Raw genomic sequence first — 16859 nt, forward strand, 5'->3', positions numbered from 1 at the left:
TGCTTCATATTTGTGCTTCTGTGCTCAGTGGTAACTTATAAATGTCATTGTGGTGTTTATTTCTTATAATGAAACTTAATGGCATTGGAAGCCAGGAGCGGGGCCGGTGGGGTGGCAGGTTTAGGACAATCTCTTCATCTCTGGAGAAGGAACGAGCTGAGATAACATGGAACTGCCCAATTGGGAAGAGATGTGCAGGGATGGTCGTGTCCCAGGGCTGGGTGGTGGCGGAAGGGAGCAGCGGCTCCGAGATGGCACCGAGGGGAGCTGTCTCTGCCCTCCGGAGGTGCCCATCAGAAGGGCTAGACTTGGCACTGCCCCAGCTGACCTTGCTCTGTCTTCTCAGGGCTTTCTAGGGCTCGAGGAGCTCTGGGCTTCACACCACCTGACGCTGGCTCAGGTCTCGGTCTTGGGAGGCCAAGAGCCTGATGAATGGCAATGGACGTTAGAAGCCATGGAGGACTGACAGACAGAAAGAAGCCTGGGCAAAGACAGTGGGAAGGAGAACCAAGGGAGGATACCCTGCAGGAACCAAGGAAGGGTGATCGCCTCCCTCCTCTGGGAGGGGAAAGGGTGCTGATGTTTGGAAGCAAAAGGCGTGGACACGGCGGGGAGGAGCCGGCAGGGACGGGAGGGCTGGCTCTGCGGAAGGACCGCTGACCGGGATGGGCCTTTCGATGGAGAAGTCAGGGTTTGGGCTGCATGGGACCCTGGGCACTGCCATTTTCCGGCGAGTTATGGGTCCTTTCTGAATTTTATTTCCTTCTCCTTAAAATGGGGACAATGATAAATTCCTCACAGGGTTGTGGGGACGATGAAACGAGGCAATCTGCACAAAGTGACAAACATGGGGTTTGGCACATGGAAAGCGGCAAGCGAGTGGTGTGGCGGTGACTGGCACATAGTAGATGTTCACTAAACGCCTATCGAGCAAGTAACTGAATGACAGCACTTCCCGTTTGTGCATGTTCCAAGGCTCTCTTCCCAGCAGCTGAGCTTGGAGTTAGCCCCCAAGCACGCAAGTCGGGCCTTCTGACCCCCGTTTGACGGCGTGGGAGCAGAGGCACCAAGGCGTGGTTGAGGCCACTTGCCCAAGGCCACCCAGCTGGTAAATGGAGTGGACTTGGGTTCTCTCCAGGCCCCCAAAGTGGGCTCCCTGCCCCGTCTGCCCTGGACTGCTCCCTCCCCACTGGGCTGTGGGGCTGAGCTCCTCCTTCCTGGCCGGCTGCCCCCGCCGCCTGGCCACCACCTGTCCAAGGCACCCCTGACCGCCCCAGGCTGACGCAGAGGCAGGGGGACATGGGGCGATCTTTCCGTCCATTTCGTCTTCATACTACATTGAGCGTTCACTCATGAAATATTCATTTTCTCCCTTCAGCGACATGCTTATACAAGGCTCCTAACATCTATAAATATGGATGAAGATTATTAGTCGTTGTTATTTCTCCCACCGGCCCTCCCCGCTCCCCCAATGCACCTCCCGGTTTGATCTCAGCACAAATGGGACTGAACTGGGGGTGTTAACCTGGAATGCTAAAAGGGAAGCCTGGCATTCGATGGGGCTCGGTGTTTTCTCGAAGCCCCTGCACAAGCACTGCGCATAGTTCATCCTCACGGCCAATGGACAGATGCGTGGAGGAAAGAGGGCTGGCGCCGTGAGCACCCCCACTCTGCAGATAAGAAAACAGGGCAGAAGAGAGGAAGGCCAACTCGCCTACCTTGGCAGGAATTGAACCTTGCATTTTGTTTGCTTTGCCTCTCAATGCAATGTTCTCCGGGAAACTGAGTGTGTTTGCTTCATGCCTATAAATACAAGCATCACCTTCTCTGCAGAAGTGCTTTACAAGTTGTAAGGCGTTTCACCCCTGTTATTTTCCTGCTCCTCACAAGGCAGACACAATTTAGTCTTAGTTGACAAATCTCACACAACTAGTGAGTGGTAGGTAGACCTGGGCTATTTCCCAAAGTGGAGTCCAAGGAGCATTACTCCTGAGAGATGCTCTAGGAAAACTGGCTAGTGGTCCACAAAGTTTGGGAACCTCCACAGACCGTGTGTCCATCCTGGTGGTTTTTTAGGACAGACATGGGTTTCTCCCAGCTCCCCACCAGCTGCGGAGCCTGTATTCCCCGGGAAACGTATTCAAACGCTCCCGAAATGCTGCTCCAGGAAGCTGTGCCGCGCGGTTCTTCTTCCTGATGTGTTCTGGGGCAGGGCTGGGGCGGGAGACCATGGCTCCCTCCGTCTCCCCAGCACTGAATTCCAGAGACTTTGCTCAGTTTCCAGCATGTCGGGGGAAGGGGAGAGGTGCTGCCTCGGTGGCTGCGCAGGGATCCCTGGGCGACGCAGGAGAAGGCAGTCCTTGGGAGTGCCCTCATTCCGTGCCCACGCACGTCTGCTCTCGATGGCTTCACCCCGTCTCCCAGAACGCAGAGCCCGCGTGGCGGAGGGGAAACGCGAAGACCCGGCTGAGACGCTCAGCTTCATCACTTAACAGCTGCACGGCTTTAGGGGGCTTTGTTAATCTCTCTGAGCCTCAGTTTCTCCATCTGTGAAATGCGGATAATCTGACCTTGGGATGTGGCGAGGATTCACTGAGAAGGTGTGCGAAGGGGCCTCTGCAGCCCCTTGCCTCAGCAAGCCAGCTCCCCGCCGCTCCCGCTTTCCTGAAGCCTCCCGGTATCACTCCCGTCAGAACAAGTGGCTCCCCCCACCTCCACCCTAGCCACTTGTCCCTCTCTTTAGCTGTCTCGTCACCCTGCTTTCTGCTCCCCACTTGACACCCTTCGAGGGCTGTGCCCCGCCTGTCCAGGGCCCACAGGCCCATTCCTGTTGCCACCACCTGCCGCGCTTTCCCTGAGGTCGGACTGGAAAGGCCCCTCCACCCTCGCATGGAGCAGGCAGGAAGGGCAGCGGGGCCAACCTGCCTCCCCCCAAGTGGCCTGCAACAGATGACGGCCGAGAGTCGGCTTGGAAATCCCCTGCTCTCCTGGGGCGCCTCTCTGTTTCCCACCAGGTCCCCGCAGTGGGGCACGGTCAGGTGCCTTCTCTGCTGTGCCAACGCCTCGTCCTCCTTCTGGCGCTCGCCGCCCTGCCTGGATGCGCGACGGAGCTCGGGTCCTGGCCTTCGAGTGCTTCTGGGAAACCCAAGCTGAGGTCCTCGGTGGGGTCTTGTTTCCATGCCCCCACAGCACCGGACACTCAGTGGGTGCCCTATTCATCTCCAAATCAAACGGAAAAGAGCCGCAAGAACAGAAAAAAGGCGTCATGTCAATCAGCGCAAAGGACAGCGGGCTGGCAGGACGCGGCGGCTCCTGTGCGTCTGGAAGCCACATTCTCCCTTCTGCACCTGTCCGCCTGGTTCCCTCGTCCAACCAGGGTGGGAGCAGAGCACCTGAGCTCTGGCGTCCTTCCTCCAGGAGAGGAGAGCGGCTCGGTGGAGGGTTTCGAGGTCCTTTCATGAATAATGGTTGAGAAGTGCTGCTCTTCAGTACCAAGAATAGTGGTTACTCCTCGTCCATTTGACTCGGAGGTGGGGACTATTGCATTGCTCTATTTATCCCACACTCCGCACGCAGTTACTGAAACTGTCACCGCGTCCTATAGTCTAGAGGCCATTATGTGTATTTCAAACCATTATATAAATGGACTTGATTTGGCACTTCTGAATGTCATTAAACTCCTCCCATACCAGTAACAACATGGTTTCCATAGAAACGAATGCATTTTAGAAGGGAAGGTTCAGAGGAGAATGCAGATGGAGCAGGGGGAAGACAGGTCCGGCCAATTATTACTTCCCGAGCCCGGGGCCCGGCGGTGTGACGTGCCTGCTCCGTGGCGGTGGGGCGAGCTCCTTCAGGTTTTTGTTTCGTTGACTCTCCTTGGATAAAAAGCCCTAGGTAATTCATCTTGGCCCGAAACCGCTCATTTCCAGTGCACGAATCTGAAAACTTCACGGCACCGCAGGCTGTTAGGCACCCTCGTTGATTCAGGCTCCTCCGGGGAGGCGGGTGGGGGTCTCGGGATTCAGTGATGAAGCTGTGAGGCGGGCTGGGGGTGGGGGGAGAGGAAAAGAGAGCCCTCCGGGACTCAGTCGGTGTAGGGCGAGACCCCGGGACTCTGCCTCTGGAGGTCACGGGGTCCCCTTCTCGTCATGCAGGTACAACCGTAGACCCTAAGGGTTGACTGGGGGTTAATGCCTGAACCCCCCTTATGAAAGCCATGGCCTTGGGAGAGAGTGAGTTCCCCATCCTTGGAGGTATTCAAGCATAGACACCACAGCCTCTTATCATAGAAATGGCGCAGAGGGCTCAACCCAGATACCACTTTCTCCAGGAAGCTGTCCTGGACAGTGCTCCTGTGGTCCACAGACGGATTCGATTCTCCTTCTCTGTCCCATAGAGCTGCTGGCACCATGCTGTGATTGGTCATGCCTGTGTCCCTCCCCTCAGCCTCCGGGATTGTAATATCCTTGGGGGCAAGGACTGTGTCTCCATCAGCCAAGGGCCCAGCGGCGGTGAGCGAAGGCACCCGATGCAGGCGTGATGAGTCAATGGGCACGGAGCACCGGGGCTTCCCGCAGCGTTTACGCACATGGGTACCCGTAGGCATCATTAGAAGGTGTGGGCTCGATGGCCTCTGGTCCCTCCTGGCTTTGGAGATCTTTGTTGACGGGGCTCTAAGCCTGCCTTGACCGTACCTGGGGTTTGAACTTGGATTTTTCTGACACCCAAGCCACAGTGCTCGACCACTTTGCATGCTGCCCCGCAGAGCTAAAGAGCAAAACCACACGACAAGGCAGCTGGGTCTGGGATATGTCTAAGCTCCCAGGCAGAGTGCCGTGCTCCCGACGCTGACCCTCTCTGAGGTCCCCGAGCCCGCACAGGCTGCGCTCACGGGAGGTGATAACGTCACTGTTACTACACGTGGAGGACTCTTCCCTTCCTGGGCTGCAGGGGCTCTGGCTTCTTGTCTCTTTCAAAACATGGCCCCAAACCCACTTTTAGAAGTCAGGCCCCCCACCTGCTCCAGTCGACCTGGTCTCCCCCAGACTTTAAGAACTTGGCATGGAACACGGAAAGTTCTAGACTCGGGGCCAGAGACTGAGATTCTGTCTTGGCTCCGTTGTTTGCCAGCTGTGTTACTCTAGGAAGTCACATCACTCTCCCAAGCCTCAGCTTCCTCTTATTCAGGTGATCTCTAACGCTCCTTCTGAGAGTCTACGATGCTCGGGTCAGTCAGTCCCAGCACCTGGGAGGCACTGATGCGGGACAGAGGTGGTCCCAGCTCTGTCCCACGTTGAAAAGACTGCACTAGGCTCCTGAGATAGAATGGAGGTGAGAAATAGACCAGTAGAGGAGAAGTTACCCTATGAACTTGTATGTACTGACTGAGCTAAGGGCTCTGGGAAGAAGGAATATGGTTCTATGAGACCATATAACAGAGGAAATTGACCTAGGCTGGGGAGGGCTGGGTCAGAGGGGGCTTTACTCAAAGATACTTGAGCTGAGATCCGCAGGATGAGCGGGCATTAACTGGGGTTGGGGTGTGGCAAGTGTGGCAGGCATCCCAAGAGGAGAGAACAGTGTATGCAGAGGCCCTATGGCAGGGGAAAGCATGCCTTGTTTTAGGAGCGCAAAGAAGGCCAATGTGGCTGGAGTACAGAGCATTGGGTATGACGAGGCCAAAGAGGTAGTTTAGGAGACATGTAGAACCTTGTACAACATACCGAGGATTTTGATATTTTTCCTAATAGTTCAATGGAAATCCATTGAACTATATTTGCAGGAGGAATGGGGCATGATCTGATTTGAATTTTGCAATATCACTCAACTGGGAGGGAGGTGATTGGGAACGACGGATGCAGGGAACCAGTGAGGAGAACATAGCAGTGGTTCAGGGACTTGGCAGGGGCAGTTAAGGTGGAGAGAAGGGGATGGATGCAAGAGAGCCTCAGGAGGTCAAGTTCCTAGGACTTGGCGTGGCGTCGATGTGGGTGCGAGGGTCAGGGAGGTTTCAGAAGGAGCTTGGCAGGGTCTGCAGCCTCGCTGGCCCTTAGAACAGCCTGCCTCCCAGGAGGAAGGTGGCCGGAGGAACAGACTGTAAACAAGCCCTGGGACTCCTCCATCAGATCACGACAGGAGCACGGAAACGGTGGGTCTCTTGTTCCAAGACACCGAGCGAATTAAATAACAATCATAAAGTACTCTGGAAATCGGGAGTCTTGCCATAAATAATAAACAGGGACATTATACAAATAACCAGCTTTGCAGCCCCGGTGGAAGGAAACACATCAGTAAGAAAAATGAAATAAGAAAAACTCACCCCAAAGCCCCAGCTGATGCAATGACAGGATTAGCCGATATCCTGGGGCCCTGGCGGGGGTGGGGGGAAGCGTCGCAGGAAAACGGCTTTGGGCCCTTAGCAGCACCGCCCTCTGCGGGGCTGCCGAGAGGAAGGCGCCCACGTGGCAGCCAGGCCCACCCTCTCCTGGGTCTGTGTCCGGGCCCAGGTCCCAGTTCATCCCACTCCTGCCTCCCTCTGCTCTGGACAAAGCCCGGTTTGTCCTGTGGGCTCCCCATCAACTTCCCCACCCAGGGTGCAGCAGGGTGGGCCTGGGCTCACGCTCTGAGGTTGCGCAGCAAAAAGACGTGTGCATCGGCTTTCGGAGGCTGCCAAGCAGAGTCCCTCAGCTGATTTCCTAGGAGTGGTTCTTCGGGGATCAAAGTATTTAACATTCTGGAGTAGTGGATCGAATTGTGTACCCCAGGCGGGATAATCCTGTGGCTGTGGACCTCCTGTAAATAAGATCTCATCAAGCTGATGCTTCCGTTAAGGCGTGGCCCAGCGGAATCAGGTTGTGCTTTAATCCAGATTACTAGAGTCCTTTACCAGCAGAGTGAAAGTCGGATGGAGAGAGGAGCCACAGGGAGCAGCCAGGAGCGGGGAGTCCTCTAGAACCCGGGGGAGAAGACTTTCACCGTGTGCATTGCCACGTGACGGATCCAAAGACCGAGGATCACTGGCAGCCAGTCCCGAATGCCCCAGTGTTTGCGGAGAAGCATCACTTGGCTGACACCCCGATTTTCACCTTCGCCTAGCCTCCAAACCTTGACCCAATACATTCCTGTGGGTTAAGCCAACCCATGGTATGGTATTTGTTTTAGCAGCTGGGGAACTAAAACAGGTGGTGAGAAGAGGCTGCAAGCAGGGGTGGAGAGCCAAGATAGATGTTTGAATCATCATGTTTTAGAATCTTACAGATGATCTCATTCAGTATTACTCAGCTTTGCAAGTGAGAAAGTTGAAATCCAGATGCTCGGTGGCTTGCCCAAGACCACGAGGGGGACCCCTCCTTCTTAGGGAGGTGCTCCTTCCACTTAGCATCCCGACTGGAGGGCACCCCTCTTTCTTGGTCAACTCCCTTAGGGGACAGGCAGGAGGTAGTGGAAGTTTTAGATTCATGTCTCCAGATTAGGAAACAGGGATGCAGGAAAGCGATAGGCCCCTGGGTCATCACAAGGAGCTTTGGAGCTGCTGAAGACTTCCAGATTCCTGTCCTTGCAGCTTTATTCCCCCCTCCACGCACCTGCCCGAATGTCTGGGAGGCGAGGGCTTGCACCAACTGGGGACCACGTGCATGCACGGAGCCTGGGCTAGCCTGGGCTAGGATGGCCCAGGGGCTGCAAAGGCTCCAAGGGTCTTTGATGGGACCCTCCTCAAAACCAGGCGTTTTCCTCCCTGGATGCTCCAGCCCTTCCCCAAGAGGCCACAGGGGCCTCTGGTGAACAGAAGGCGCTTTTGCTAAGCCCTTGCAATGGTCTCTGCCTAGGAGGAGAGAAGTGACAGAGCTGGGAAGCATGTCTGCTTTCCCTTCACTGAGCTGAGAGAGGCAGCCAGCGGCTGCTGCCCAAGGTCCAGGAAAACTCCCACCTCGTGGGATCCAGAAGTGGGCAAGGCAGGAGAGTCCTCGCGGCAGACCAGCTCAGTTTCCAAGGGCTGCCCAGGAGGCTGCGAAGCCCCGTCCTCCCCTCTCCGCCGTTACGTAGCCTCTTCCTCCTTGCTCCTTCTCAAGAGGCCTGTGGCCTGAGAGAATTTTCCAGGTCCTTAAAAACTGTCTTCCCCGGCCTGTGTCCCTCACAGCTCCTTTCCGATCGCCCCTGGCAACTTGCAGCCCCGGCCATTCCGGCAATGCCTTCTTGGCCCTGAGCTAGTTGCTCCAAGCCCCTGGGTCTCCTTGACTTTGTGGGTTGCGCTACAATCTTGAGGGTCATTTACAGCTCTAAAGAGGAAGACCGAGCAGCAGGCAGAGCCCCCATCTGAGTCCACGTGAGAGTTTTCTCTTCTGCCCGGGGACAGGATCAGTGATACACCCGGGAAGGTGAGCGGTGCTGGAGTCTCCAAGAGGAAGGGGTCATCCGGGCGAGAGCTGGGGAACGGGAGGCAGGTGCGTGTGTGAGGACTGGGGTGGGTGGGAGAGGGCTCAGGGACACAAGTTCCCCTTTGAAGACCTGATGGGAAATGTCTGCCTCGGTCCCCTGAGAACATGGCTCAGCAGCGAACGGGGCGAGGAAGGACAGCTGGTGCCCACAGAAGGGGAGCCCCGCCTTGGGAGTGCCTCCTGCCCAGTCCTCCCTCCCGGCTGACCTGCCTGGAAGGGGCTGTAGAACCACAAGCAAAGGAACCAGGGAAGATACGGAATTACTGAAAACGTGGAGACGCCCATTTCCTGGAACGTCCATCTGTCTGTTTGTCCGATGAGCTCCTTCTCAAGACCTTATATTGGTACAAAGACCCGTGGGTGACTTTGTGCATTCCTCTGTTGTCACTCCCGGTGCAAATTAATCGCCTAAATAGAAATGAATTGACTCCTCCCTGTGGGCCAGACCTGGGACAAAGGCCCCGGGGTCAGAGAGGAAAGAAGGGAGAAGCCTCTTTGCCTTCCTGCAGCTCACTATCTAGTTGGGGCAGACAGCACACGAGTAAAGAGTCTAAGAAATAATTACAGACCATGATAAATGCCACACGATAAACAAACTGATTGCCGTGAGAAAGCACAATGCAGGGGGAAAAGAGGTCTCTAATTCCGGTTACGCCGTCAGGCAGGATTTCTTCCCGGAGGTGAGAGTGATACTGAGATCGGCCTGCATGTTTTTATAGTGAGCTCCTTGAGGGCAGGGGCTAAATCTTATTTACTTTTATATCTCCAGTGCCTGGCACTTATTATGAAAAATTGGTATCATTTTTATGGTAGGTATTCAATGAATGCTTGATGAATAAATGATCTCCTTCCAGCAGTTCCCATTTAAAGCAGGCTGCACTTAATCACAAGAAGACAATTATGCCAAAGCAATCTGATATTCTTATGCTATCGTCTGTCTTCATTTCCTCCTTTCTCATCTGCTCTTTGTTGATTTTTGCTTATATCACCATTTGATGCCTCAGACACGTTGAGTCCAAACAGGAAAGAACTCACACACAAATACCCCAAACATTACCAGCTACCTCCGTTCCTGCAAGTGCTGCAAATTCTATCCGAGAAGCTATTAAACACTCCTGTATAGAGCTAACCTCTCACAGGCTATCACCTGCCTCCTTAAACGATCTTTGAATAGCATTTTCTTTTTATTGCTTTGTGTAGTTTAACAGTACCAACTGCGATTACTCCAGCTTATGATAAACTCCAGATCTATAGAGCTCCTATTCATTCATTATTTCTCTCTTGTTCCTTCTCAGGTTGTTATTGTTTGGGCGGTAGCTTCGAGGGGGTTTAGAAATAGAATATAAACAGATATCAAATTAACAGGAAAACAAATGAAGTACGGGACCACTTCTCCCTGGGTGACAGATACCCTATTAGATACTGTTAAAGAGAACAAATATGCTTTAATACAGCAAAAGTAGGTCTTTTATATTTATTCTAAATTGGAAATACAATGATCACCACCTTATCTTTAATGGAAGAAAGAGCTAATTGTTCCAATATCTCACTAAGTCTAGCATCTGGAGAAAAATAATTATTTTTACTATTTTACCAATGGCTCAATTTATACCAAGGTGTATTGTGCAGCATGGACAGAGATTTTTGTTTCTACGCCATGACTGCTAGCCCAGTTCAATTATTAATATGTGGGAGTTATAATTATTGTGAGTATTGGTATAAGATAATTATAAACCATAAAACAGCTCCTCATGCTTGCGGATGCCTTTTCTTATTTGCAGTCATATTGGCGTTTGGGCATGTGAGGTTTAAGAAGAGAAAATACTGTATAATGTGGCACACAAGGTGGCGAGGCTGCTCTCACTCTCCTCCTTACTCCTTCCCCCCTTCAGAGCTAGAGCTGACCCACTGGCTCCAAGAGTCTCTCCTTCTGCCCCACTGTCGCCCCCTCCTCCTGGCCTGTCTCCTCTTTGTGTTTTGTTAGTTGGGATGCACAACTCAACACACATGGCGGCTAGCTTGCTTACTACCTCCGTCCCCTCCTTGGTCACCAGAAGCAGCAGCAGCTACTGTGTGCGTCTGGCTCTGCGTGAGTATGTGTGTGACTGTGTGTCGGTGCATTTGGGGGGGGGGCGAGGACAAGATGCAGGGGTGGGGCGTCGCCCCAGTTTTCGCCACCTCTGCTGCTTCCCTCTCTGAACACCTGGCTGGATTCCCACCTGGTCTTCAGTGGTGGCAAGGGCTGGAGGATGGGGTAAGGCCCCTGGGAGCCCTCGATCTTAACCAAGCCATCCAAAATCGGTGGAAAGGAATAACCTGTTTGTGTGGGTTGTGTGCGTTTGGAGAGGTGACTCAGAGAGAATGAGCATTGTTTGGGCATCTTGCTATTCGACAAGGAAAACCTCTCTAAAATGTTGTCTTTTTAGCTTAGTTGTTGCACAAAGTAAGGATGGCAGTCCCCACAGATATCAGGACCTGGTCTTCTTTCCCAGCCCTCCTTTTCCTGCCTTCTTTCTTCTTTCATTTCTTCCACAATAGGGAAGAAGGGCCTCCCTACCTAATTCTGAATTCCTCTTTCCATTTTTCCAGTCCTCCAGCTTAGAGAATGGCCACTGTGCCATTCTGCTTACAGTAAACACACTCAGACCCCTCCTTGAAGGCACCTTTGACAAATCCTGTTTATCCACCTCGTGCTATGATTCTTTTCCGGCCCCTCCTGGGATACTGGCGTCAGCCTTGTCCTGTTGGGGTCAGACACCTAGCTCCTGACTTTTTGACCACCCCAATCTCCATGAATCTCCTTTCAGCTTCTTTAAGGAGGGCTGCCAGCCAGAGAACGTGTCAATTCAGCACCACGGACAGAGACAGGCGGGCAGTTCCCACAAATAAGTAGCGTAGGCGGGTGGGGAAGGAGGGTAGGTTAAGAAAGCGGGAAGAAAAGGAGAGAAAAGGCACTGAAGGAGGCTGACTGGCAGGTGTAGAAAATGCAACCTTCCTCCCCTCCTGGCTACACTCCACCACAGGGCTCTTACAAATGGGAAGAAGCTTCCAGGTGCCACCTTCTAACATAGACAGGTGGTAGAGAAGGGAGGTGATCACTTCTGGTGCTGAATTGTGCTGACCTAACTCTTTCCAACTCTCTCCGAGATGGGTGCTGATGACAAACCCACAGCTGGGGAGGCTGGAGGTCGGGCAGGGCCGTGGGCTCTGTGAGGAGCGTCTGAGGACGGTCCTGGAATTCTGCTTTGGTCTCACCTAAGGGTTGAGATGGTGGAGGAGAACTGCTCCCTCCAGGCCTGGGATGGGATTGAAGCTACGGGGGGCCCTGGCTTTGGGAGGGGAGGGACTCAGCTCACAGCAAGCTGGGCTGGTGGGAAGCCAGGGCTTCCTTTGTCTGATTTTAATGAATAAATGGCATCCCCAGCCATTGTTTATCTACTTTTGAGTCCTGACAAACAGTCGGCGGCATCTGAAGGAGAGGGTTATTAGCTGCTCGGAGACAGATGGCGGGGGGGTGGAGGGGATTCGGTCTTCATTACCGCAAACCCATAAGTGACAGCACGCCTTTCAAATCCCAGTCTCCACATCAATGTCAAGGCCTTCCCCGGGCCTCCTGGACCCAGTCAAGTCTCAGAGGAAGGTGGACCAGCTCACGAAGAAGAGGGGGAGGGAGGGTCAAGGGAGTTGTAAAAAGAAGGAAGGTTTCCAAGAGTAAGTTCTTCGAGAATAAAAACTATGTCTTATTTTTCTTCAGTATTCTCCTAAGTGGCCTGAAAGATGCTGTTGACTCAATAGGCATTTGGGAAAGATGAATGATTGTGAAGAAAGGTGGAGAGGTCTGGATTAGAAAAGGTAATAGAAACACATTCAGTTGATCTGGCAGTATGTGTGCGGGAGGACAAAAGATAGAGAAGGGAGAAGAGAAGTAGGGGACTCAAAGGCAGGAGGGAAGATAGCAGAAAGAAAATTGTTTAGGAATCAGCGTCATTGTTTTCAGGCCTTAGCTACTCTTATCTATATTCCTGTACAAATGGACTTAGGGAAATAAAAACTCATCTGCCCATGGTCATGTCTGAGATGCCCCAGGTTCCCTTCCCTGATGCCTCTGTATCACAATCGTGGGGCAGAGCTTCTTCCTTCCTTCGTACCCCTGGGGTGGGGGAGCTCCTACTGACCTTCATTCATTCTCCGAAACTTGTCCTTGGCCATGTAGCCCAGCACCAGGCAGCATCCTCTCTTCTGGAGGCCCAGCTCTGGAAGGAAAAGCACAGATAGGTGAGCTGGGAATGGGTCAGGTGTTAGCAAAGGACCCCCCGGAAGGTCGTGAGAAGTTTGTGGCTCTGCTGCACAGAGCTATGTATTTAACATTTATCCAGCACTTACTCTATCCCAGCTGTAATCTAAAGCCCATACGTCCTCATTTGATTCTCACAATAACCCTCGGAAGTTCTTTTCCATCATCCCCACTTACAGACGTATTAAGGGAGAGCCAGGATTTTGAACGTAGCATTCTGGCTCGAGAGCCCGTGCTCTGAATCAGTGCTGTCTGAGTTTTGAAGGCCCCTGATGGCCCAGGTTCAGGGTCTGTGCCCAGATGGCCCCGGGGATGTGGTCAGGCTGCCAGGCAGACAGAGTCCGGCCAGCTGTGTCCAGGACGGAGCAGTCCAACAGGACACAGCAGGTGGCTGAGCAGGGGCAAGAAGTGATTGGGCTGAGTCTGGAGGAAGAGTGACAGGGGTCGAGGCACAGGCAGGGGTGTCTCTCTGTTTTGGGAGATGGAAAGCTGCTGGGACTGGGGATTCCTGTGCCATCTTACGGCAAGTGACCCCAGGTGCACTTCTGCGCCATCGTCAAGTCCTGCTGAGGCATGGACTCTGTGGAGTACGGCAGTTGGGATGGGAGAGAGACACAGGAGCTAGAGCCCAGGCTCACAGGTGTTAGCACCCAACCAGAGAGCTGAGAGTTGTTACAAGATGTACAACAATTCCAGGTGGCAAGTGCAAGTGACAAATTTTTGCACAATATTTTATAGATCAGTGTCCATTGCACATGGGCATTGGCCTGGAGTCTATCTGCCTGATAAGAAAGCAAGCTTTCTTTCCTGGTATTTTTAAATATAAAAATTTATTTCAACGTCAAAAAATAAAGCACCAGACAAGAGGCAGTGTATCAAATCATGGAAGTATTACTTTAAAAAAATCCTGTCCAGGCATATTTATCTTATTTAATCCTAAAAGTGTTCTGAGAGAAGAATAAATGAACACAGATTAGTTAAATGACATGACCAAGGCCCCCTTGTTAATGAAGAAAACGAAAAAAAAAGCTTGATCATATATTCACATATCATAAAACTAAATCCCATATTATTTTTTTGACCTTTAGCATTGGTATGTCACCTCTTTTGCCTTTGCTACAGAAACATTACAATATTATTAACTATAGTTTATTAGTTACATTAGTCGTATTTTCCCATGTACCACCATAACCTTGTAAGAGAGGAACATTCTTGTACTTGTATTATTAGTCACAATTCTCATCTACCACCGAAATCACTATATTATACTGTTCTTCCGAGTATTTATCCTTTAATCCTGACTTGCCTCACGTGTTTTACAGGTTCTGGAGTGATGTCATGCCAACTTTCTCTTTTGACCCCTTCCACAACCCCTTGAGGTAGGCAAATCAGGCACTGCTATCCACGCTCCGCAGATGAGAAAATTGAGGTTCTAAGATGCTAAGTGACTTTCCCAAGATTATTTTAGACTTCCCATCCCCACCTCTTTACTCAGAAATCACTCAAGAGTGACAGCTGCCTTCACCAGAGACATGGATAAAGGTACGATTTCTGCAAGGAGACCACGGCGCCTCCCACTTCCTCCAGGCTTGCCGAGCTTTCCGGGGACCCAGCAGCTCTCCGCCACTGGTTTCTCAGGTAAGGAGGGTCCCACTGAATGACGTGGCACGGCAACTTCTCCCACAACACAGGGTGTGTCTCTGAGCCCAGGCAGAGTCTAGGCTGTTAGAGTGCAGGTGGGGGGTCCTGCATCATGGGGAGCGACATAAAGGGAGCACGGGGCCCGTGAGAGACAGATCAGTCAAGCTTGGGGGGTGGTGTCCTGCCCTAGAGAAAAACTAAGCGTGGCTGGTGATGGCAGAACGCCGTGGCCCAAGGAGGTAGCCGGCTTTGATCTCCTGATTCTCTAAAGGGGTTTATTGACTATCAGTAAAGAGCAGAGAAGCAGATCTAAGCGTGCCTTTTCAAAAGGCACTCACTTCTCTTCCTCTCCCCCACGCTCTCTCGTCTGAAGGTGCGGCCAAACCACCCTCACTTCAAACGGCCTTACATCTCAGGCGCCCAAATTGACGATGTTAAGTTCCCACATCCAAGACCCTGGCCCTTTCTTCGGGGGCTCCTGCTCTGCCGAGGGCCGTGTGGATCAAAGCCCCTTTGATGCTTACTTACTATATTTGTGGATTCTTTCTAACCACCACCTTCTAGAGCAGGAATGCAGCATGCCAGGAGGGGGCCGGCGGAAGTACAAGCTGCGAGGAGGCGCCGAGCTGCAGCCAACAATAGCTTCTTGCCGGAGCCTGGATTGAAAGCTCCACACGCTGGCGGCAGGCACAGCTAACCAGCCCATTATAATGGCACGCGTATTGTTCGCCGTCAGAGTGATACAATTGCCCACGATTCCGATTCTATTTTCCGTGGACTTCCTAGGCCCGTCGAAAGCACCTCAGCGGTGGCTCCCGATGAGAAAGGGAGCGTGGCTTGCTGGAATGCGTGCAGGAGGGAAGGGAGCCCTGAGGTGGGAGGGCAGAGATGCTGGGTGGACTTAGACCAGCGTGCCAGCGGGCCTTCTGGAAAGCACCCTGAATGCCCGGGGGAATGGATAAGGGCGCGGTTCTAAAGCTTCGGAGAGGGCAAGCAACCCATTGGGCCGGATTACCTACTTTGGCTGTCTCTGCACCCAATTCCACCTGTTCTGTGGCACCCAAGCTGCCCCGGAGGGGGACTGCCCGGGGAAAGAGGCTGCATGCACAAACAGGCGTTATGAGGAAGAGTCTCCATGGCCAGTTTTGAGCTTAGCAAATGAGCGGGAAAAGAAGGTTTTTTTTTTTTTTTTTAAAAAAAACAGATTAATGAAAGAAATTGAGGACGCAGCAATTTCTCAATGTATTCAGCTCATTTAATTTGACATGTGTGGGTTAGTCTTAATTATTTAGGTGGCTACATTACAAGGTGCTAAGAAGCACAATGCAGAAATTTATTAAGTGAGAGGGCTCTCTGAGTCGTCACCGAGGAGTGGGGAGAAGCCACTGGGATCCCTGCAGGAACGAGCAGGTCGGAGGACGGGTGAAGTGAGAATCAGCTCGCTTTCCGTAGAAACGGAAAATCAGGCCATTCTTTGGAGAGCGCTGCGGAGCTGTATCAGAGGTCACTGGGTCCCCATGAGGAAGGTGAAGGGGAGCGAAGGGGAGGAGAATTGGGAAACACGGGCGGTGAGGAGGGATGTTGGCCAAGATGCTGACCCCAGGGCAGTCCTGCAGGAAGTGGGAACGAGCCATTTTGCTGGGGGAAACTCCGAGCAATTTGGGGAGAGATGATAGAACGGGACGGAAAGAACTGGGCCACCTGCCAGACAGCGTCTCCTTGTCACGTGGTGCTGGGAGGCAAAGCAGCGATCAGAGATGCCCAATTTGAAACTGTGAGATGCAGGGTCTTCCCCCAGCAGGCTCCGGGGCCATAGTCTTTGGCTGAGTCCTTTCTAGTAGCAGAACCACCCAGCTATATGGAAGATGTTCATGGAAAATGATTAATGGGAATGTAGCCCTGGCTGAAAAGGAAAGTTCATGGCACACGAAGTCAAGGGGCGCCCACAGACTGGGGAGTGGAGGGCACAGTCGTGGAAAACGAAGGCTTAGGAGATACTGTCTGTGTAAGGAAATGTTTATTGCAACAGGGTCTGTTTCTCGGGGATTTGGGAAGATTGCAACTGTGGGTAATGCAAGGCTCAGGGCGGCGCCTCTTCCAGTTCTGGGCTCCTGATACCTGGCTCAGGAAATGCCTGCTGGTTCAATTAAAGGGCTGACAAAAAAAATATGAGGTAATGATCAGTTTTCCTTCACCCAGATCAGAATGAATACCAGTGGGTTTAACTGCAGCGCAACGGATTCAGGTTAGGTGAGGATGGTTGTAGACAGAATGAAACTCGTAATTCACTAGAATGGGTGATAGAGAAGGAATAAAAAGGGATAGCTTTATAAATGGGGTGGTTTTCCTTCAGTTTTTGATAGTCTGAGTAGTCCTTCATTCTTACTAGTAATAACAATGATGCAGTGAGATTATTTCACATTTGCAGGATACTTATTTTTTCACGATGCTGTCATATCCACTCTCATTAGCTGCTCATAGTTGCT

At 52.3% G+C, this 16859-nt stretch overlaps 1 protein-coding gene across 9 annotated transcripts in view; it reads right to left on the reverse strand.

The window, feature by feature from the left end:
* Positions 1–16859, reverse strand: part of KIRREL3 (kirre like nephrin family adhesion molecule 3) — a 572737-nt gene that overhangs the window by 122269 nt on the left and 433609 nt on the right. For all 9 annotated transcript variants that reach the window (XM_058289307.1, XM_058289308.2, XM_058289311.2 and 6 more), the window contains one exon: positions 12614–12691. In XM_058289307.1, coding sequence (XP_058145290.1) covers positions 12614–12691 — 78 coding nt within the window. The remainder of the gene's footprint in view (positions 1–12613; positions 12692–16859) is intronic.

This window comes from Dasypus novemcinctus, chromosome 27 (assembly GCF_030445035.2).
Source record: "Dasypus novemcinctus isolate mDasNov1 chromosome 27, mDasNov1.1.hap2, whole genome shotgun sequence".
In the NCBI taxonomy this organism is placed as follows: domain Eukaryota; kingdom Metazoa; phylum Chordata; class Mammalia; order Cingulata; family Dasypodidae; genus Dasypus; species Dasypus novemcinctus.